The sequence below is a fragment of the Rhinoderma darwinii genome, chromosome 2 (genome assembly GCF_050947455.1).
Source record: "Rhinoderma darwinii isolate aRhiDar2 chromosome 2, aRhiDar2.hap1, whole genome shotgun sequence".
Classification (NCBI taxonomy): Eukaryota; Metazoa; Chordata; class Amphibia; order Anura; family Rhinodermatidae; genus Rhinoderma; species Rhinoderma darwinii.
Genome location: NC_134688.1, coordinates 22949805 through 22974612, shown reverse-complemented (window position 1 = coordinate 22974612; position 24808 = coordinate 22949805). Strand labels below are relative to the sequence as shown.

Genomic DNA, 24808 nt, shown 5'->3' with positions numbered 1-24808 from the left:
GTTTACACAGGGAGATGTGCTGCCAACAACAATAATCTTTGACTTTTTTTAAAACTATACGACCAGCAGATGATCGAGCGTTTGCTCGTTCATCTGCTGATCGCTGCCCTTTTTACACAGGGCAATTATTGGCAATGAGCGTTATATGAACGCTCGTCTGCCTGATAATCGTCTTCTGTAAAAACCCCTTTACAGCATGTGTTTAACTCCAGAGCTGAATTCACAATTCTTTGGGCTTCAGAGCTGAAATCTTTGAGTATTCTTTGTAGGCTTAGTGTCTACAAAGAGGTTTTTAATGGTTATTTCAGTCCCAGGAAGTGTCATCATAATCACATTAGGCACTATTCAGCCCCTTACATTATAGGAGCTCAGCTAAGCTGTTTGGGCTATGTCTGTCGATAAGCTTATTGATAAGCTTATTGACTGTTTCCAATGGCAACCGCATGTATGCAGCTCTGGAGTATAACACAGGCTGGAACTCGGGATCAAAACAGAATTCCATTGGTTTCCTGTTACTGTAGAGCAGTGCATCATGGGAGCTCATATAACAGTTACTAAGTATAAGATATTTTCAGTTTGGACTTGCTCATTTTGCTGCAGGGGTTCCCCTGATGATAAGTTGACAACTGGGGTGAAGTACACTGATGGGAACCCTGGCAATTTACTTCTATAATAAAGGGAACCATAATTGGGGGCCTCAAACAGTGGACTTCCTCTCACTTTGGGGTTGTCCAAAGCTTAGGACTACTTTATTTACTTATAATTATTATTTACATGTGGGGATTTTTAGGGAGACGAGAAGGACCGATAGTCAAGTGTCTTGAGAACCAAAATAGACAAATCTAACAGCTGTTAATGTAACATTCTCTAGATCTGAAATAAAATAGAGAAATAATCCTCGTGCATAAAAACCGCACCCTGATCTACACTGATCCTTATTACTATTCTCCATATTTTTGTGAGTCCATCTAACTTTTTTTTGGAGGAGTAATGAAACTCTTATTTAGAACTATTATTTTCATATGTATTAATTGAATACAGAAGAACAATTCAAGATCCTTCATAAAGTAGCTTACATAGTCTTGTTCATTTGTCATATCCATATAACCGTGAGCTTCTGTCATGTGAGCCAAATGCCCTACTTGCCCTACTTTTTCCTATCTTAGTGATTTCCCTACTCTTATGAGCTCTATTTGCATTCATTGTATATGTATGGAGTTCAATGTACAGTAAGTAGGATCCATACAGTCTGTTGTACGGGTGCATGTATCTAAAAATAATTAAATATTGGGGTACTTTAAAAGCTTAGTTGACGGGGTCACCCCACTAAAATCATACAGTACCACTGCAACATGTCATTTGGTCGGAGTCTGACCAATATGACCTCCATCGATCACTACAACAAAGTGAGAGGCACAAAAGTTCCTGTGCCCCATCAGCTCCTGTCTAATTCGCTCAATTTTTTTCGGTGGCCACATGGTCTTCCATTGACTATAATGGGCCAACCACGTGGCTTCCATAAAAAGCTGACATAAGTCAAATGGGCATAGCTCTATTCTAGCTCTACTACCATTTTGTTTTATTGATCACCGGGGGTCACAGTGGTTGGAACCTCACCAATCGGATACTGATGGCATATGCTTGCGATATGGGCAATTTGGATGCCTTAGTTTCAATGGGCAGATCCCTGGCAATGAGTCGATTACAAGAGATCCCATTGTTGGGAATGTTACCATCAGCTGTTGAGATCGGGACAAATGCTCCTCTTCCCTGCAGCATTGTTGTAGGTGAGGTGAAGTATTACCTGACACCTATGGATGACCATGGGTGTCTTCATTGACAGGTGTTCTATGGAGTGGCTCCATGGTCCGGACCATAGAGGGCGTTCCAGACCAATGTACCCTCTATATGATCTTAAAAAGCCCTAATCAGGTATATGGAATGTTTCAGAGAAGAAGATCTCTATGTTTACTGAGCCAATTTGACCAAAAATCAATTCTAATGTCACCACTAAGAACGGAGAATGCTGAAGCTGAGCAATTTCTGCTGAAAACTTTTTGAGCCTTATCTAAAAGCTATGATTTGAACAGCAGTAGATACATTTCTTAATGTAAAGAGACCACGCACGTTGTGTTTGGTGTAAACCGCACTTCATTTTCGTTCTGAACACTCAAGTTAATTTAGGAGCTCATTTGGAAACAACGTCTGGGCCTCAGACATGGATAGCAGGTGTTCCACTGTGCTCTCTTTTCATTTTATAGAAAATTGAAAGATTTAATGTAACTAACGGGGATACAGATTACTAGGGACGCAGCGGGGTCCACTGGAAGAGATGCACAGAACATGTACCTAACTGGACACTGCTGTGAGCAAGACCTGTTAGTCTTGTTATTTCAAGGTTTCTGACGCCACATGAAATGAACAAAAGGACTCCCCACAGCGGTGCAATCACTTAGAGGTGAAAGTAAAATGACAGTGTGTAGGAATTGCTGCCTTAAACCTGTGACCTATTTCCACCTGCTGCTACGGGCTGCAGATTTAATGTGTTCCAGACCGGTGTAGCGATGGACGGGTTAAAAGAAAACATAGAATATTGTATGGGATTAACATTTTTTTATTTCTTCCATTGTTGCTTCATAAAATATATATATATATTGGGGAAGGGAGTATATATAAGGAATAGACATCTCATAACTATTATTAAAATAATTAGCATATAGCTAATGTAGCTATTACAGCTATGATCCTATTTTTATATGCTCAATTAAGACAATCTGAGTTGATAGAAAAGTCCCTCATTCAGGATTTCAATCGATGAGCCAGAGCAAAGAGTAGCTACATAGAGTCTCTCTCTGGCGGACCCAATATATCCTTACATTACATGGACTGCCCATTTGTTTCAATGGCCACCATGTAATGCTGTATTTCCCCTTCGGGAGTGCTGTGTAAAAACTCAACACTTGCTGCTGCGTTTCCCCAAAGATAATAACAGATTGCTGGGGATCCAATAAAAAGGGCAAACGGTGACCAGCTTATTTTAGGGGTATTATTAAAAGTAGACATTTTTACTGTTTGTGTAACTGCTTATGGCACTTATCTATTTTTTAGGTGACTTCTCATTCTTTATAATTAGGCTGTGAGGATGTTTTTCTGGACTCATATGTAACAGCGGAAGAATATTTAGGTTTCATATTAAAAGCTTTTAGCTGGACAAATGCTCATCTGTACGGTGGCTGTGCATATCTCACATTTCATGCTCTTTTTTTTTGCATTTCAGCTTAAATATATCAATATCCAAGTCTTCTGCATCCAAAACAGTAAAACATGTACCTGCTATATAAACCAAATGAATGAACTCTTAGATATCACCATGTATCCAAGCAATATCCAGCTAATAATGACCAAGACCAAACACCAAGCTGTAAGATCATCCAAATACCAATGTGAACAATGTAATCAAGCCACAATGGCTAGAAATCCATCCAACCCACATCCAGATCATTGGTCCAATATGGGATTTGTATGATAAATACTATTTCCTCCACAGTGCAAAAATATTCTGCCAGTCTATCTAGCGTCACATAGAATTGGCCCAAGTATGAGCATGAGTATTGTGTAAGGTGGAAATATGAAGTATGAGGGGGCAATGTAAAAATATGCAGGTGGACTATCAGAATATTCATATATTCTTAATTAGGCAGGACATCCCCTCACCACTTTAAGTCTTCAATCCCCAACTTGCGTATTGTATTATGACCTTACTATTTCAGAAGACTCTAAAAGCCAATAAAATATGTAAAAAAAAATACGAAAAAGTCTAATAAAACTTTTTGAATCTCTACCTGTTTTGGCATTGATGGCAAAGAAGTTCTGCGGATTTCCACTTGTGATTTTGTAGGTCAACTTATCGCTGGTGTTTGAATCAGGGTCTACAGCCTGGACCTGGAGCACAGACACATCTTTAGGGGAATTCTCCACAATAGTAGGATAGTATATGGGTTGTGAAGTCAGAGGAGCGTTATCATTGACATCTTCCACTTCAATGTAAACCTCAATGGTAGAGAAGAGAGGGACGACTCCTCGGTCGGTGGCATAAACTGTAAGCCAGTAGGTGTTGGTGGTTTCTGTATCTAGGACATCAGCAGTGTAGATAACTCCTAGAAGACAAAAACACAAAGAGATCGCACTGTTAGTGTACAATACGTCACATATTTTCAGCGTATTTATCTCCGTGGGTTCAAGGATCACTCAAGGACCAGTCATTGCCCACATCCAAACCAAAGTATTTCTTATGCCAATGGAACTAATATCAACTCTAGATCACTTATTACTCTACAGAAACCTGATACACCAATTTATATCCATACAACAGTGAGACCATTTACTTATTTTTATACGTCAAACCTTTTTCTAGAGATCACTTTTCTCTTTTTAGAGTCATCTTGGTAGCAATAACAGTTGTGTAGGTTAAATAACCCCTTCATGTTCTGGAGGACCACTGTGTTCACTGCCATCAATTCATGTAGACCGATTACTCTGCAGTGGTATTGGCATAGTGGCGTAGAGAAGTCACCCTCTGTATAAGCTGATCATAGAGACCATAGAGACCACCCACACAACGCGTTTCTAACCACAATCTTAAATCAGAACAACCCTTTAGTAGAGCAGGTCTTTGCACCCTTCATGCACTACACCAGGGACTGGCTTCCAAGTTGCCCTTTTTTTAAAAATTTCTATTACTTAAATAGTGCCAACATATTCTGCAGCAGTGTACAGACGTTGTCCTGACTTACTGTCCCCAGTGGGGCTCACAATCTAAATACCCTATCAATATATTTTTGGAGTGTAGAATGAAACTGGAGCACCCGTAGGAAACTCACGTAAAGATGCGGAGAGCATACAAACTCCATGCAGATGTTTTCCTTGGTCGGATTTGACTAGGACTAGGGAACAGTGCTAACCACGGAGTTACCTACGCCCATACATACATATCTATATAGTAGTTATATAAGGTATGGTAATAAAATGCTAAACAATGACAATATAGGTATGTATGTAAGGACGTAGGAAGGGTTTGGAATTATCCAAAGTTAATATGTTATATAGTATATTCACAGAGGAGTAATTGGATTGATATAAACAAGCAAAATAAGGCGGACAGTCTAATTTCCCTCTGAGATGTACATACACAGTGAAACTTTCTATGACGAGCACCCAAAATTATATAAAAAGGAACTAAAAATCTACAGTAGATTTAGGGTGGTCTTCTCAAAGAGGTGGTGGCTTTCGAGCAGAATTCAGATGTTGGATTCCAACATCCAACCTCAGTTCCCGCAAAACAATGATGGGCATGCTGGACTGTTTCTAAAGCTTCGATTCCTTCCCATACAGAGTGTCCATACAGTACAGGATCAGGGCCTCCTCATTCTTGGGAATGATATGAATCTCAATGGTTGGACCATCTCCAACCTGTAATGGGACAACCCTTGGATTTACTTAACAAGCCACTTCCATAAGGGATCAAATTGTTTTATTTCTATCGACCCGGTCTACATTGGACAAATATCTCAATTTCTGCCACCTTTAATGACTTGTATATCTACAACATATTCCACAGATCTGTATACCAATATAGATTTAGCCTCCTATGAGGCATTCGGGGACTAGTAGTTCCTCGGCAGCTCTTTTGTACCAGACAATATAATGATCTTGTTATTATATTTCTCTACACAGTATTCTTTCCAAGTGCTGAAAACAAGTTATATAGAGATCTCAATGGTGCTGAAAGAGCCGGTATAATAAGACACTTCTGGCCGCCGCTACAGAACTGATGTATGAGACTGTACACATACAGGAAGCAGCCGGCAGAAAATCCTGACAAGCTCATGACCTACACTTGCTATACTCTCTAATGGGAATTCGAGCCTTCCAGATGCCTCTATAATCCAGAGAGTCTCCATCCCAGAGATATATTAGAAAGCAGAGAGAAACCGTAGAAGTAGACAAAACTCAGGAACGTGTTCGGCTATTATCCCAATGTCTGTGGGAAAGGGAAGGGATTATGGGTAATGCTCTGGTCCGGTAACCCAAGCTCACTACATTAATGTTTCAGCTGTCGCACCGTCTACCTGACATGGAGAAGTGCGTGACGGCTATCCACACTTAATCACTTCCACACTTTCACGAAGGATCTGCTCCGTAGACTCTCAATGACAGCGACATTTACTGTACATTATATGAGCTGCAGAGCTCCCATGTATAAAGGAATTGCTTATTTTGGTTGTCCTTCCAAGGTATCAGATGGTCAAAGTGGGACACATTATTTTATATTACACCACACTTCTTATCCCATGTGTTCATGGAGTCACACTTCTGCATATGTGCTAACAATTGTGAAATACTATCATTATACATATAGTGTCCGTGCTATATAATATACATGCTAGCCCTATGCTTTTTCCTATAGACTGTGTGAATTTGCACAGGGCTCCCCCTATCCACAATTTTTTCAAGGTTATCAAATAAATTAGGGTAAAATGGCCAAAAAGATGGGACTATAGTGAGAGAGGGGACAACAAGCCCCAAGCCATCATATCCTGGGCTATTGTTAGGGCAGAAAACGAAATCTTTGCTCCAGGCTAGGTCCATGAAGGTAAACCCACCAAGAATTGAATTCTTAGTGCGTACAGATGTAGCAGAGCCAAATTTGCCACTTAACCGTTTTGTGTTTTGCATGATAACACCCTGTTAACCTACAATCCTATGTGAAAGCATGCACAGGGTAATATCACAATGAGCTAAGCCATGATGCAGATCATGCATTATAATACAGAGTGCCAAATGACAAACTCAGCTCTACCACATCTTTACAACTGGCCTATCTCCTCTCTTGGTGCTATTTATACCCTTTTCTACTTGCATGGTATGACATCTACATCAGTAAAATTAAAGTAAACCTTATTCAAGGAATGTTTTGTTATCTGCCGTTTTCTTGATGTGGGTTCAGGACCACCCCTGAGTGTTATCACCATGAGACATGAGGATATACAGGTCCCTATCCATAATATATGATTAAAGAACTTATCTGCACTATTTCAGCCCTCAGCAATATACTAAGCTCTACTACGTAGGGGTGATGTATATCACTGAAGGGCAAGGTTGAAAAAAATTCTATAGAGCCCATGTCACTTTCCATAGGCCCAAATTACTAATTCAGGACTCGTGAATTTCAATTAAGGACAAAAGGCCAAACTGACGTTGGAGTCAATAAGAGTAACACTACAAAGAAACAATACAGGAAAAAGCTGAACATATAAACACTTAAAGGGTATGTCAACCTTCTAACAGTTTACAAACATAAATAATCTACATAAAGTGTTGAGTCACTGTGTACATACATTACTTATACTGATGCTGAGCTACAGCCTATATTATACTGCAGAGCTGAATTCACACTTCTGCAAGCTTTGGAGCTGAAATCTCCCAGCATTCATTGTCTGCAAAATTATACTTTTCATTTATTGTCTTTTCATGAGGCAATGTACAGTAAGTGAAAATAAGTTGTACGACTGAATTATAGGAGCTCAGCCAAGCTGATAGGGGTCTGTTTGTCAACAAGCTTGTCAACTATTTACAATGACAACCAGCAGAATTTTGAGCACAGCTCTGGAGTATAATGCAGGCTCTAACTCAGGATCAGTACAGGATAAGTAATGTAATATATGTACACAGTGACTCCACCCGCAGAATAGCGAGTGCAGCTCTGGAGTATAATATGGGCTGTAACTCAGAATCAGTACAGGATAAGTGACACTTTGTAAATACATTACATTACTTATCTTGTACTGATCCAGAGTGTATTATACTCCTGAGCTGCATTCACAATTTTGCAGGCTTCAGAGCTGATATCTCCCAGCATTCCTTAGGTGCTTTAAATCTGTACAAAGTTGTTTCAAGTTATTTGAATACTGGAAAGTATTGTTGTTATACCATACACTGAACAGTAACCTGGTGTAGGAAAAACAAACTGCCCCAATGCATTATAGGAGCTCAGCTAAGCTGTCAGGGGTGTGTCCGACAGCTTATCAATTGTTTCAAATAACATCTAGCAGTATTGTAAATTCTGTTCTGGAGTATAATACAGGCTGTAACTCTGGATAAGTACAAGATAAGTAATATAATGTATGTACACAGTGACTACACCAGCAGAATAGTGAGTGCAGCTCTGGAGTATAATACAGGATATAACTCAGGATCAGTACAGGATAAGTAATGTAATGTATGTACACAGTGACTCCACCAGCAGAATAGTTAGTGCAGCTCTGGAGTATAATACAGGATGTAACTCTGGATCATTACAGGATAAGTAATGTAATGTATGTACACAGTGACTCCACCAGCAGAATAGTGAGTGCAGCTCTGGAGTATAATACAGGATGTAACTCTGGATCATTACAGGATAAGTAATGTAATGTATGTACACAGTGACTCCACCAGCAGAATAGTGAGTGCAGCTCTGGAGTATAATACTGGATGTAACTCAGGACCAGTACAGGATAAGTAATGTAATGTATGTACACAGTGACACCACCAGCAGAACAGTGAGTGCAGCTCTGGAGTATAATACAGGATGTAACTCAGGATCAGTACAGGATAAGTAATGTAATGTATGTACACAGTGACTCCACCAGCATAATAGTGAGTGCAGCTCTGGAGTATAATACAGGATGTAACTCTGGATCAGTACAGGATAAGTAATGTAATGTATGTACACAGTGATTCCACCAGCAGAATAGTGAGCGCAGCTCTGGAGTATAATACATGATGTAACTCAGGATCAGTACAGGATAAGTAATGTAATGTATGTACACAGTGACTCCACCAGCAGAATAGTGAATGCAGCTCTGGAGTATAATACAGGATGTAACTCAGGATCAGTACAGGATAAGTAATGTACTGTATGTACACAGTGACTCCACCAGCAGAATAGTGAGTACAGCTCTGGAGTATAATACAGGATGTAACTCAGGATCAGTACAGGATAAGTAATGTAATGTATGTACACAGTGACTCCACCAGCAGAATAGTGAGCACAGCTCTGGAGTATAATACATGATGTAACTCAGGATCAGTACAGGATAAGTAATGTATGTACACAGTGACTCCCCCAGCAGAATAGTGAGTGCACCTCTGGAGTATAATACAGGATGTAACTCAGGATCAGTACAGGATAAGTAATGTAATGTATATACACAGTAACTCCACCAGCAGAATAGTGAGTGCAGCTCTGGAGTATAATACAGGATGTAACTCAGGATCAGTACAGGATAAGTAATGTAATGTATGTACACAGTGACTCCACCAGCAGAATAGTGAGCACAGCTCTGGAGTATAATACATGATGTAACTCAGGATCAGTACAGGATAAGTAATGTATGTACACAGTGACTCCCCCAGCAGAATAGTGAGTGCAGCTCTGGAGTATAATACAGGATGTAACTCAGGATCAGTACAGGATAAGTAATGTAATGTATATACACAGTGACTCCCCCAGCAGAATAGTGAGTGCAGCTCTGGAGTATAATACAGGATGTAACTCAGGATCAGTACAGGATAAGTAATGTAATGCATGTACACAGTGACTCAACTTTTTATGTAGATAAGTTCTAAATCTAAACTGTAAAATTGTGTTTACATGTGACACACACTAATCTAACCTGTGATCATACAAATTTGTGAATATTTAATATCTGTAGCTAGACAGGAATCTATGACAGGAATTTTATATATATATATATATATATATATATATATATATATACACATGTATAACATTGTACATTGTTGTACATAAAGATTGGGGCGTAGCTATAGAGCATGCAGAGGTAATACTCACACCCGGACCAGGGTGCCTGAAGGGGCCCAAAGGCCCCTCTGCCACATAAGACACTAGTATTTTAATCAGCACATGCGAGGTAGGGGCCATGTTACAGATCTTGCATTGGGGCCCAGGAGCTTAAAGAGATGATCTGCCTTAAACAACCTTTTTTTTGTTATAAGACTCCCCAAAAAATAAGTTAATCACAGGGTGCCCTGCTACTGGGACCACTAACTGTAATCTCTGGGGGAAGTGTTCAATTCTCCTGCAGCGCTACCGCAGGAAAATTAAGCATTGCATGATGTCTATTAAAATCAATGGACTTTCTGTGTAAAGTATGGATGTGCCAGGTCCTCCAGAGTGGGAAACACTCTTTGTAGCCACTCTCCTCTCTGGCTAATGATGATGGTCCTTAATGTGGGTCTCCCCTGTTTTAACTCAAAATTCCTTAATAGTGTATCTAAAAAAGGCATCCTGGGTTCAAATCCGACCAAGGACTACATCTGTATGGAGTTTGCATGTTCTCCCCATGTTTCCTCAGATTTCCTTCTAAACACCAAAAACATGCTGGCTTCCAAAATTTGGAAGTATGTGTGTGTCTGATATAAGGAAATTAGATTGTGAGCCCCATTGGGGACAGGGACTGATGTGAGTGAATATGCCAAAAACAAGTCATTAAGACATAATGGACCCCTTAACCCAATGTTAGCAAACTATACACACGTATTTCTTTAACCATTAAAATAAAAATGTATAAAATGCCATAATAATATAATTTGATGTTTCCTTTTGTAGAACTTAAGATATAAGATCAGAGAAGACGATTGATGGAAGTGTGAAAGATGTAATTAGTCTCTTTTAGTCCCAGATACGCGGTTAAACAGCTCACTACATTATACTTAACCTTGAATTTTTCCTTGTGACATTTTATAAATGTTCCCATTTTGATAACCGAACAAAAAGGGTGAAATGTCGCCCAATCTTCTCTCGAAAAGACGGCAACGTAGAAAAAAATGTTTCTTACTGTGAAAATGATCCAATTTCTTGATGGTCTCCTTTGAAAATTGCTCGACAATTGACGTACATCTAACCTCAGAGCAAATTGTCTGAAATTTTAACATCTTTCATCATCTTCACTTAGCACATGAAAGGAAAGCTCAAAACTTGTGATTTTTAAATTTGTGTCAACCCAGCTGAACATACAGAAAGCTCATCAATGGCCACGTGAAGATGTGCGTGTTGTACGGCAATTACATGGGGGAAGGTGATAATTAGCAGCTACTTCTATTAGTGTAAACGTGTCGGAGTTACTGCAGTTCTCATTTTTTATACAATAGAGATAATGTGCCTCCATACGGGGTATACTAAGGTTTTTTTCTTTGCCTATAGCTCCGTAATATCGGACAAACACTATTGATGCCCAATGCAGAGGTTTCGACCTCCAACCCCGGTTCCCAAAGACTAGCATGATAGCTGTTGGATGGCCGATTGTTCAGCCCAATACCCACTAACACACGTTTTCTCTGCTTAGCATACATGTTATGTCTGTGCATGTATATATTCATATATGTACAGTTATGTCCAAATGGATGTAGACATGAATTTAAAGGCAATTGCAACCCCCAAATGAATGCCCTAGGCAGCTGCCTACTCTGCCTAAAGGTGGGTCTACACAGACATGAGCCGATTTCCGATAATTCGAAGTCGATCGGCACTCGTTTAAAGACCCCTTGGATGGGCGAATGTAAAACAGTATGCGGACGAAGATCATTCAGTCCCCATATAGTTTACATACTGTCGGAAGCAACTTCCCGGTTTACATGGAGAGATGTGCTGCCGAAAATGATGATTTTCAGGGCAGAATAAAAGATTAAATCAGCCGACGAATGAGCGTTTTCTTGTTGGTCGGCTGATCAATGCCCTGTTTACACAGGGCGATAATCTGGAAATAGCATTTGTAAGAACGCTCGTTCGACCCAATCATTGAGCCAATCATGGCTTTGCTGTTTGCGTGAGGGCTTCCACATGATTACATTGTAGTCACCAGCCATTAGTATATAATGGGCAAATTGAACTTTAAGGAGGTTTCTGATTTAATGTAGGTATAACAAAAAGTTATGCAACTTTTTTTTTAATATGGTAAGTGTATCAATTCCTCAGCTTTGGCAATATCTTTGCTGGAAGTTAAAGCATGGAAATACTCATTGTTTACATCAATACATTCAAAACTTTTTGGGGCGTTGTTGACAACTTGCTACTTTATCCTAAATGTGCTTACTACTATTACGTACATGTAAAAGCTTAGATACTAATAAGACTGCGTGGACAAAGCCGGTACGATGACACAGAGTCCCTAAGGTTCAGTATTCCAGAGTTGCAGGCACTCCGTTTGCCACCGAATGGTGCCTTCCTACGGCGGCATATTCTTCCCTAGAAGCAATACTTCTGTAATATGACCTGCAATGAACTTGCCTTGATTTCATGGCTTTCATATAAGAAAAAACTCTGCATAATATCAAGTAAGTGGGTCCCATAGCAGAGATTATAATGCTCCCCCCACCTATGGTGCTGGCTAACGCCAACTAGGACAGAAGGGCCTGGTGCTGGTTCGTCTTTCACATCATCATTTTATGACCATTGTGCTGATTCCTCCTCCTTTGTTTGCTAACATTGAAGAGTCTAAAGGCCCTATTTCACGGGCCAATAATCGGGCAAACAAGTGTTCATATAAAAGCTCATTCCCGATCATCTATTATGCAGAATTTAAAATCATTGTTGTCGGCAGCACATCTACCTACATCTACAGGGAGATGCGCTACCGACATGATGAAAATGTATGGGGACGAGCAATCGAAGTAACGATCGCTCTTCCCTATACATAAGCAATCATTGCTCCGTATGAAAGGAGCAAACGAGCAACCGATCAACGAGCTGTCTCGATCGGCCCTCGTTTAAACGCCCCATGACGGACCGTGTGATTGGACCCTAAGGAAGGGGGAGACCTTCACAGTTTCTCAACACCCAATAACAAAAAGGATGGCACCAACTTTAACTCTAATCTGCCTCTATGGTATGTATGCCCTTAAATACAACACAGATCCTTAATATAACTGTGTGCATGAGCACGGGCAAAGTCATAGGGGTTGTAGTCTCACAAGGGCCCGGGTGCCACATAAGAATACACCAGTAATATATGGCACATGTTAGGTGGGGGATCTTCTTGCAGATTTTGCATTGGGGCCCAGGAGCTACAAGTTACACTTCTGTGTCCTTACAAGTTGCAAAAACATCTCAAGTAAAGAGCGAAATGTTTACGTAGTAACTAATTGGTCAATACTGAAGGACATTTAGAGAAGACAAAAATGTTCCAAAATTTTCTCTTCCGAAAATCAAAAATTATTTTGAGAAAAAATAACTAATAGTCCTGACACCATGTTAAGACCGAAACGGAAGATGAAACGTACGCCACATATCTTTACAGCAGAAAATAAATTTTATGAGATTTATAAAAATTGCAAACAAGTATCAGGCAGCAACAACACTTCACATGACTCTGCCGGGGGCAAAATATTTTTTAAATCTTCATCTAATAGACGGAAAAGGAATTCTCTGCTGGCAGTCTCAGGGCACAGGTGGGAAGCCAATTGGAAACATTTAAGACACGAATACCGTGTTCCCGTCCAGCCAAATTAGACGTTAAATCTCAGTTTATTCTTCAGTGTTTTATTTTAATGAAACTAAATAATCCAGACTGCAGGAGCGAGGAGTTTAACAGAAGTTCCTGCTGAGAAGCAATATTGAGCCATCAGGCTCAGCAAGACTCGGAGAAAAAAAAAAAGAGAGGACAATCTAAGTGCCGCGTAAAGATTATAATAGTGGAGAGCGGGGCTGTAATGCATTTTCATTCATGGTATTTAAAGACTGAATCATGTCGGACCCACAGTGTAGCATGACCCGTATGGAGAGGGGGGGGGGTGGCATATGACCTCTTTACCTTCATGCATTATTGACATTCTTGGGCAACGATAACAAGGTTTGTTGACCATCAGCTTGTAGAATGTCATTGCAGGGAACACAAGTATTCCAAATCCACAGCACGCACAACTCAGGTTGATTCTTGTACAAAGCTTTATTGTAGCAGAGAGTGGACTCATGGGAGTTTTTGTTCATGCTGAGAAATATGGAGGTGGAGAAACAACAGGATCTCTGAAGGTCTTTGTCTGGAGAGGCAGAAGACATTTTCTAGGCTTGCTCAATAATATTCGCACTGACGAAGGGCACCCTGCTGATTTGCGTTCCAAGCTTCTCGTCGATAGCCTACATGTTTGTCAATGTGTTCAGCCCAAGACGTTGAGGTAAATGTAAAAAACTTTTTACAACGCAGGTGTAATTGTATCACGCACTGTATCGGCAGGCTGGGATCACGCCTCTCTTAAGGTGGCCATACACGTGTCGATTTCAGCAGGATTGGACGACCATCTAATGTGTACAGGGGCCTCACGACTCTCCCCAGATATCGGGCAGTATCAGGCAGTTTGATTTTAACATGCCCGATCCTTTTGTTGTCAGAGGTGCTGGCAGCGGCTTACTCCCCGCTTCCTATTCAGGATACATGCATGTGTATTAGGGGAGCGGTAAGAATGGCATTTGGCCAACAGCTATCTAAAATGTATGGACCAGCCTTAATGTTTTTGGCTTCTGGGGTTTCACCCTTAGAGAAACCTATGGGCCGAGTATTATCAAGAAAAACTCTACCTTCCTAATCAATAGTGTGAAGGCTCATTCACACGATGGTATTAAAGTTCCATACAACCTCTGAGTTGTATGAAGATGTAATATGGCACCCATAGCAGTCTATTCCTCATGTATGCCTCCAATTTCATATGTAGAAACATAAAAAATTTTAAGGAGGTATTCAATGTATATCCATTAAAATCATTATACAATAAGCTTCTCAGCTCCCCCTAGTGGTGGCTCCAAACATTATAAACATAGATAATGAAAGAAACGAGCACATAATTTTCGATCTACTTATATTAAAAAAAAAAAAAAACTAGATGGTGTGCAAGGGTGAAGATTTCCTTTCAGTCTCTTAAAGGGATGTTTTTTTTAAGATGCCATTAGACTAGTGTCCCAATTGTTTCCCATCCCTGTGGTTCCTTATAACCTACTTAGGTGTTCCCTGAAAAAAAGCAACAAGAGTTGTCACGTTAACACTAGAGGATCTCCAGTAGGGAAACATTTTTCCAGGGGTTTGCCATGGTAATAATTTTGGGAAGTCATGTTTTAGACTCTGTTCACCCTAGAACATGACAGCTATGCCAGATTTTTTTTAAATGGATACCAGATTTTGAATAATTTTAATGAGGTCCATCGAGGTATTGGAGCAGACTGTACGGTTCCTGTCATCAAAAATACCAGAAAGGCTGAACAAAGGCTGGAAGGTAAAAAGAGCCCTAAACCCCATGCACCCAAAGAGCCATGTGCGAAGCCATAAAGCCTCCATGTGCTGCCCTACAGACTCTGTTGGCTGCTATATGTATGGAGAATACCGCTGTACATACGGTATCCGATGGAGAAATCCGAGGCATACGGAGGGACAGTAAAGGCCCAATGCAATACAATGGGAGTCCTATTACGGGAGCACAAAATGCAGCGGTAACACATCCATGTGCATAAGAGTTTAGGCAAGAAAGGGTAATTGACCCTTTAAAATGATACTAGGTAGATAAAGACATTAATGAATTAATTACCAAGTGCCCCATTTAATAATTAATGATATTCAGTAAACAGTATATTGCATTTGGAAATCAAATCTGGAGAGAAAAAAACAACATTTGGGCAATTAGCCTTTATTAATTAAAACCTACTGCATTTCCATGACCTCTGCAAAGACAGCGTTAGTAAGATATTCCAAGCAATCTGTGCCCCTTTTTAATTAAGACGGTATTCACCAAGCAATTTGCAGGATTGCAATCCCCACCAGCTAGAGCGTGTTTTTCCGAACTCTGTAATAATGGTCTGAGACCCTAAGGAACCGAATATTATTACAGACCTTACCTATCTCAAGGATGCCGAATTTAACTTTAGCTCTTCTTAATCATAATATAGAAATTCCTACATGAAACATATTGAAGCTTTCATGGGGCTCGTTCAAATTTTTTGTATTAATTTCTGGTTCCAAGAAGAAAAAAAAAAACTTTTCCGCTCATGAATAGTCTAACTAAATGTCTTACATAAATTCGACTCTGATGCATATTAACGACGCGTGCGACTTCGAGTAATAATGAGTGAGACAAGAAATAATTTTTATTTAAGAACAATCTGTTGTCTTCCCATGGTAATAAGACTTAATTAGCATTCATTGTATGCTCATTTCTGAAGCAATGGTACATTTCACGTCCCCGAAACTAATACATATATAAAAAAAAACTAAAAAAACATTTGTGTTTTATATGCAGGATTTATTTAACATTAGGGGAAATTTTAATTGATGATGGAGGAAAAAAAATTTGGTTGGAAAACAAATATATCTAAGGAAATAGGACACAATACTGACAAGCCCTAAAGTTGACCATGGGTCTCAGATATCGATCAACAGATCTCGACAATTTTTGAGGGATCTGCCAACCATCGAATGTATATGTGGACTCAACATTTGAGGTCTGTGGTGGGGAATGATTCACAAAGGTTGGATTTATTCTGTCTTAAATTCACACTGCTGGTATCGCTAAATCTGGCTATACACATTAGATGTATGTCAACCGAACCCGCCGACCATTTCAAGTGTATGGAGTCCTGACTCTCTCCTGACGCCAGGTGTCGTGTAAGAAAAGGTCTAGAAAAAAGATCAACAATGGATAAAATACGGGAAATTCAATAACAGCGCTGATGTCATCAGATAAAGGACCATGCTAAAAAGTTGAGAATAAGAATAGTCTTTATTGGCTACACATTTCAACGCTGGACCAGCATCTTCCTCAGGCCACAGAGGATCATCTAGGACCTGAGGAAGACGCCTGTCCAGCATTGAAACGCGTAGCCAATAAAGACTATTCTTATTCTTAACTTTTGGCATGGTGCTTTATCTGATGACATCAGCGCTGTTATTGAATTTCCCGCATTTTATCCATTGTTGATGTTAGATTTTGCGGTAACACTATTGTTCACCGGCTGCAGTTGTGGTCTCCATCCACTTATTCGCCCACAACAGTGTTGTGCCTGCTGTTAGCACAACTTCTCCAGGTGAGCATACCTGCTACTTTCTCTCCATTGTTTTGAACCTGGGTGACCTGCACCATTATGGCGTTGTGCATTTTATTTTCTCGTTTAGATTTGATTAGAAAAAAAGGTCAGCTTTCTCTCCAAGAACAGCGCCACTCTTGTCCATTGGCTATGTCTGGTATTACTACTCATCTTCATAGAAGTTTATGGGGCGGAGTATCAGTAGGGGCTGAGTTCATATGAACTCCAACGGAACATGTAATTGCGCCATGGTCTATCGGACACCATGCTACAGAATACCTCTGGGATACGGTGCTATACGGAAAGACCATATGTTGGCACATGGACTGCCTATGACTCCAGAGTATGGATTCTGCATGTCTAAGTGCATCCCATAGGCACTGAGTAGATTTCCAGTTGGGAAAGAACTACAAGTGACATCAAACACTACATACATCCGTTTCAGTCAATCTTTCCCAGTTTACCTAACTCCTATGTGTCGAAAAATACTAGACAGACAGGTGATATAGCACTTCTCAGACATCTAAACAGTACAAATAGCCATAACAGATGGACAGTATATAATTGTACCGTTCATTATGACAGAAGGTCCAGAAAAAATTGGACCTGGATTTTGTGAATAATTAAAATATGATGAAACATTTTTAACTCTGCCAATCTGTTGTTTCATAAACTCTTGATGCTTTCTATAGCATGTTTTCGTATAATCAACTTCTCAAATCCCTCCTACCCCCATCTGTTAATAAGGCCAAAATGCGTGATTACCATTCTCCTCCTCCAGGCCCTTATGTTGGAGCCAACAAGTAAGACAGCTTTTTGTTAGCAAGGTAGGCAGGGACCATCTGCAAGCTTTAGAAATCCCAGATTAAACATGAGACTTCCTCTAGAGCTCTGTTTTTTGTTTATTCAAAAAGTTGCAATTTTTTGGCTATTCAAAAATTTGGAAAATTGAAAACAATATTTATTGCACCAAATGAATTAATTAAGTCATGGAAAAGGAATTAAACATATTTTTGCTGTATTTAGTTAATAAATGCAAAGTTTTTTTTTTTCTTTAATCAACACACCTAGTAATTTTTAATGAATGAATTTAATGATTAACCCTTCTAAGGTAATGCGTCTTCCTGCTCATGATTTGGACTCCCACTTTGCTGATAGTAAACTGAACTGTAGCAACAATAATTACTTGAGTAGTATGTATTGGTTTAGTATTTTAATGTTGTAATGTAATAAAAATTATAATAATAAAGAAAAAAAATTATAATTTGGCGCACGCCCCAAAAAATAAATTACTTGAAAATGTAAATAAAAAATAAAACTAAATTACAGCAACAAGAACATGGCTATCAGAGTCATATATTAGACATTTTGTACAAAGTAGACCCCATATAGTGGAAAGTCCCCACAAAAAGGAAAGTTTTTGTTCTTGAGTGGGCCCCTTCAGCCACTGGGCTCCATAGCAACTGCTATGGCTACTATGGTTAAGCCCATGCTTGCCGACGTATCTTGATCTTTTAAAGGTGTGAACACGTTACATCCTGTTGCCGTACCCGTATCACATTGTGTCCATAGCCCACAGGAGAACTCTATCTAAATAGATCATTTCACAATTCTTTGATTTCTTTTTCATTTCAAACTCATTTACTGTACTTTTTGAGTTAGCCTTTATAAAGTCCTAGTTGCACTATAACTTAACTTATATTATAAACATTTATGGCAAATTGAGAGTATATTCCATAATTGTCTAATAACTATGGGTCCAGTTCTGGGACACCCACCTATTGGGCAACTGAAATCCAGAGAAGAATAAATGTGGTGGCCACAACTTTTGACCACGTTGTCTTCCTGGACCATCAGGACATAGTTAAACATGACTTGTCCTCCCAAGATTCTCTCTAAATATATTCCGTCACTGTCCGCCCCGTAATGTTCATGAAATGATGGTTACTCGAGGGTTCATGGCCTAAAATGGCCTGAGCTTTAATTGAACATTTATCAAAACTAGTGCAGCTAGTGGAGCAAGTGCCCAGAGTAACCGAATAACCCCCTAACAGTTTATCTTGGATTAAAAAAAAAAAAAAAGACCGGCAGTTCTAGCCATGATCTAGCCTGAGCTAGAGCAGGTTGAGATGGGAACAGTATATACTGTTCTTGCAGCTCTCTCTTCAGCCTGTGTAAATAGCAGAGGGGTGTGGGCAGCGGGAGACTTGTTGGCAGGGAAAAGAGGGGGAACTGTGATCCTTCTGCTGTCCCTGTAAGGCTTTAGATGACCTCAGGGGGTGGGGTATCATGAACTTTTGTCCTTGGCATCACCCCCCCCCCCCCCTTATTAAGTGCTCTTTGACTGTCATATAAAGGGGTATTTAATGAAAGTTTTTTTTAACTTCATAACTTGGTTGTTTAACCCCTCAGATGCCACACTTAATGCTGACTTAAAAAAACGTTTTCCCTTACATGATGTTTTATTGGTTTATTTGTTAATTTGTATCACCGCGGCCATATCAATGCTTACTATAATTAAATACATTTATTACGCACGGTAATCACCATAAAAATAAACTTAAAAACAATGCCAGAATAACTGTTTTCTATTTATTTTGCCTCCCAAAAACAGGAATAAAAAGTAATCAAAAAATCTGGATCCCATAACGCAAATGAAAACTACAAGTCATCCAGCAAAAAATAAGTCCTCATACGTATACGTTTTTTAACATTAGAGTCTATGGGCGACGGATTACATCCGTCAGAGGTATACGGTACTTTTTACATCTTACGCTATACATCTTAGGCTATGTCTGGTTTAGAGGTAAGTTAAGGGAGGACACTTTTGTATGAACCACACAATGGTTCCTATGAAAACTACAACTTGGGAATTTTGTTTTTACTGGTCCTTAAGGCTATAATTATTTACGTTACTAAAGGGTTAAAAAAAAAAAGTGACATTTTTGGGAGGGTTTTTCCTATTTTACTGTGACGGTTAGGGGGTTAAGATTCCACTTTCATTCATCAAAAGGCCTCGGAAAAATGAAGCGTAGAATCGGATGGGCTGCTATGGACAACCGCCCAACTTTACAGTCCATCTCCCTCATATGTTTATCCTAGGATTAGATCAAGCAGCTGCTTTTGAGCATTAGGATTCTTGCTTATGAAATTCCACGAGCTGGGATTTATTATATTTTATATTATTCTTATATTTGACTATTTTAATTCTGCAGAGGGAAAGTCATATCGTCCTCTTCATGCTTCAGCGAGGCCACTATTCTATTTTAATGAAATGATAAGCTGTATTCGTGAGGATATAGAATATAGGAACATGGCTGCCTCCATTATCCGTGGGTAATGAGTATACTGTAAATGCATTCTAGCGCAATAACTATGGAAGAACATGATGTTACCATAGATCCGGGACACATTCTTCAGACTTCTACGTGTCATGTCTTCAGCCCAACGACAAATTAACAGTTTCCAAATAAACTCTCATTAACCCGTTTTCCCTCTGGTCTGTGAATGGGTTAAATCTTTTTACTGCACTCATTTGCATAAAATATGTTAATGATGGCTGCATGCGTAAGCATTTTAACAAGCTTAATCCCATTTACCAGGGGTAATTATTGGGGAAAACAGATTTAATGAGATACCTTCCTCACATGAGCCCATCATTAAAATAGTTTAGTGTCACTCCCCGTGATTTTCGTCTCATCAATACCATGGAGGAAAGTCTTGTCAACATCCAAATAGGCCTCATTTAAATTCATCGCTTGACCTGAAGCTCTTTCCTGTGTCTCGACGAGAGAGATGTTGCGTTAACTTCGCGGTTATGTTTCCACACACAGATGTTGGTCGTGTTCTACTTCTGTAAACATTCGACATTGATGTGACTCCAGCTTATACATTGTTACGAGCGGCTCTCTGTGAACGTATAAATTCTGGGTGTAATCCTCCTTTATCATAAGATGTATACATATTTATGTCTGGCACAATGACTAAAGGTCCCCTTTGGATTGTCCTTTCATCTCTAGGTAATGTGAAGTGCTACGTATTAGACGATGGTTTGGTGAAGCCAGACACAATTTTTCTATGGAAGAAGTTCTCACGTGCTAATTTTTGCCCCCATTGAGTAATGCATTGTATATGAGCTGCCAAGCAGTGGCATATATAAAGGATGTGTGACTCCTTAGCAAAGATAAAAATAAGGCCCCTTTCAGGAGCTGCTTGACACCATTACACTCTGGATCAGCCACAACCGGATGGCCTGTTGTCCACATCCCATTTTCATGGCTTGAATACATTTTCAGCTCTCGTTTGCTAACATTGTTGCTCCATTGTAGACCATGTGCCTGTGCAGGTTGTCACAACCCATTAAAATGGGGACTAGATCAACCTGGACTGGGCTCCATCGCCTTTTCCAGCAGCCAGTTGGACAACCTCTATGGTACATACATCCTTGCTGCCAAGTGACGTGAATGTAGGGAATTGACAACTGTTCTGACCAAATTCCTAATAAAGAGGTAGTACATTACTAACTATAGTACAGCCTCATATAGGCAAGAATGGGTGAAAGGAAGGAATTTTTTTTCATATCTGCTTGAACTTGTCTTTTCAGATGGGATCATTTTAATACTTTGGTTCCTAATGGGAAAATATGGAGAAGGTTGGAACTTGCCCCACTCTTTTTACACCCCATATCTTTTACAACCCTAGTAAATATAGTTTGAATGGAAGCATAGATAAATCAGGAATATATATATATTGTTCTCCTAAATCAAAAGGAAATAAAGAGAGGAAGAGATGAATATGATGGGATGAGGAATAGACTAAATCAATAAGACAGATGATAGAAGGAATAAATTAAATCATCCAGGTGAAGAACGAAGGACAAGAATAGGAAGATCAAAAGAAAGTTAATGGGAGGTGTAACAGCTGAAATCAAAAAGAACAAGACAAAGTGATAAGATCAAGGACAAATAAAAGAGATATAATCTGCTGAAATCAGGGAAATGATGGGTAAATTCAGGATGAATAATTAAATGTACAGGGGGAAACTAACATGAATAACAAATTTTATTAATCTGTCAACCAAATAGACAAAATCAGCGGAGGGGAGAATAATTAATGACGTCAAGGAGACTAAAGGTCCTCTTACACTTGCCTATTTTGGCCGATGTAACGAGCACCGATAAACGAGACAGCTTGTTGATCGGCGCCCGTTTGCTCCAGTCACAAGGAGCTATGTATTGGGATGAGCGCTCGTTACTCCGATTGCTCGTCCCCATACATTATTATGACGACGGGGCGTCTCCCTGTTTACAGTAAGCAGATGAACGAGCAGATGAACGATCATCTGCTGATCGCTGCCCTGTTTTCTATCGGCATTGAGCATTCTGTGAATGATCGTTTGCACGGTAATTGGCCCGTGTATCTGATTTCTGGACCTCGTGTATACTGACATCCGCTTGACTCTCGTTAACCCTCTGCCTACTGATTCTGATTATCCGCTCCCGACTGGTTTTGAACATGGCTTGCCTGATTACCTCTACTCCGTTTCTGGACTTTAAGTTAACCTAATGGCTGTCTGGTTTCCAGCTCAGGTTTGCCTGCATTGCACCTCATTTCCAAAACGACACTCCATTAAGATAACCTGGGATCTAAGCAGCAAAGTCCATCCCACCTTGGGGTCACGTGCTGGCGAGTACCTTAGAGTAGCCTTAGACTCTGTTGACGAGAGTGGTTACGGATTAGAAGTTGCGGGTTTATGTGCACACACTCTCCCAGCAGACTCCAGCAGCCTTGAGGTATCTCTCCACTTGCATTTACATAACACGGGGGTTATACCAGGCTAGTATGCTTTTTTTAATTATTTTATCACGTAAGCCAAAATTTTTTGGCTCTCGGAAAACCCCTTTAATCCTTTTTTTCAGGAGATGGCAATATTTTTCTTTGTGAAGACTCAGATCCAACATTATTTTTATGATCCATGCGGTAGAACTAAACCTTGTTAAACTTATGTCTATCTATCCATCATTCTATCTACAAAAATTCACCAGTAATCTGTTATTGAACTGGCACCATTCCTAATTCTAGTCATGGGCAGTGCTCCATTAAACACAAATTCCTCCCACATGGTAACAATTAGTATTGTACCTACCAGTAAAAGACATGTAATTAATATCATCCAGATTTCATCTCGTCTTATTTCTATTCGTTGGCCAAATAAAGCCAGATGGTAAACAATATTATCATTAAAGATACAAATCCTAATGAAGCATATGTAGAACGAAGAAGCCAGGGTGGAACGTTTCTGTGAAGAAACTCAACAATAAGCAATTGGTGACCAGGAAGAACATCTCAGTATCAGAACATCACACCCAGGTTGATCAACTATAACCAGGCATAATATAGAATCTCAGTGACATGGATGGTTTCAATAAACCTATCTGTCCCAAATCAACTCTGTCTTTTGACAGAGGAACAGGTTCATACAAAACAAGCATTGATCACACGGGAAAATAGAGGTATAAACAAGAGCAGGCAAATAAAAGAAGTCCTGCAGGGCTGGGGCCCCTAGTCCATACATACTTAGGGATGGTCCACCAGACTGAATGGAAGAGAACCATGACATGTTCTACTGATCTTCTCATATCACTAGCAGTCCTACGTCATGCCTGAAAATGAGAGTATGTTTTTGTCCATAGAGTACAATTATTTCTAAATGAACCTATATTTTCCCCTTCTGTCCCCATGCCAAAAATGGAACTAATAGAAGATGTTGAGAAATGCCCTCATGTTCATTGGTACCTGTTTAGGACAAACTGATCAGCCAAGGTAAATTAGGTATTAGTAATTCAGCTGACCATACACTTCAGATAAATGTTGGTCGAACGTTCGTTCAGCCGGCAGCTATTCTTCTCAACTCAACCATAAATACGCACATCAGCTAAAAAAAAATCAGGAGAGAGTTGGAAGGTCTCATACACATTAGATAGGCAACTGATCCTGCCTAATTTAGAGGGTTTGGACTACTTTAATCTAATGTGGCCAGGTTTAGTCTTCATAAGAAATAATGGCAACACAATTTTGTTTTTCAAGAGTTGTCTATCCCTTCTATGCTTTACTGTTACCCTGCTGGTCCAGACACCTTATCATTTAGAGCTACCTGTAACCCGTAAACCAATATCCAGTGTTTAAGTATTACCAGACCCTGAAGAACTGAAGTCCAAGAAAAAGGGAGAACATGAAACCAACTGAACACATTGAATGTGCAAATTGTAAGCTTTTGATTGGTTGGTTACCTAAATGTTTACCCATGAGCATTGAATAGGTCAACTCTCTGCAGTTGACACCATAATCAGGGGGGAAGGGCTTTTTAATCTGTGTGATGGGACCGCCTCTCTTCTATGATACTACACAGATAAGACAATTGGTTGGCAAATTAGCAGATGGGTTGAATCTAACTGTTGATTGGTATTCGACTTTTAAAGAAGTTGTCTAGTTTAGAAAACCCATTTTCATATGCCCTATTAGGGAATTTGGAGTTAGTAGAGGGGGATCTCTGTTCAGAGTCCTCATCTTTTGGCTAAAGTGGAGAGCTGTTACAGAGTATCTCTTGCTCTGTTGAACCTGTCCTATCCTGCTTTACATAGACAACTGATTGAGATGAATGAGAAATGTGTAATGCTTAATTTCCCC

The 24808-nt window shown here is 39.7% G+C and overlaps 1 protein-coding gene across 6 annotated transcripts in view; it reads right to left on the bottom strand.

Moving 5' to 3' along the window:
- The window catches only part of FAT3 (FAT atypical cadherin 3), a 542685-nt gene that overhangs the window by 248413 nt on the left and 269464 nt on the right, over window positions 1–24808 (bottom strand). For all 6 annotated transcript variants that reach the window (XM_075851466.1, XM_075851461.1, XM_075851464.1 and 3 more), the window contains one exon: window positions 3843–4157. In XM_075851466.1, the coding sequence (XP_075707581.1) occupies window positions 3843–4157 (315 nt within the window). The remainder of the gene's footprint in view (window positions 1–3842; window positions 4158–24808) is intronic.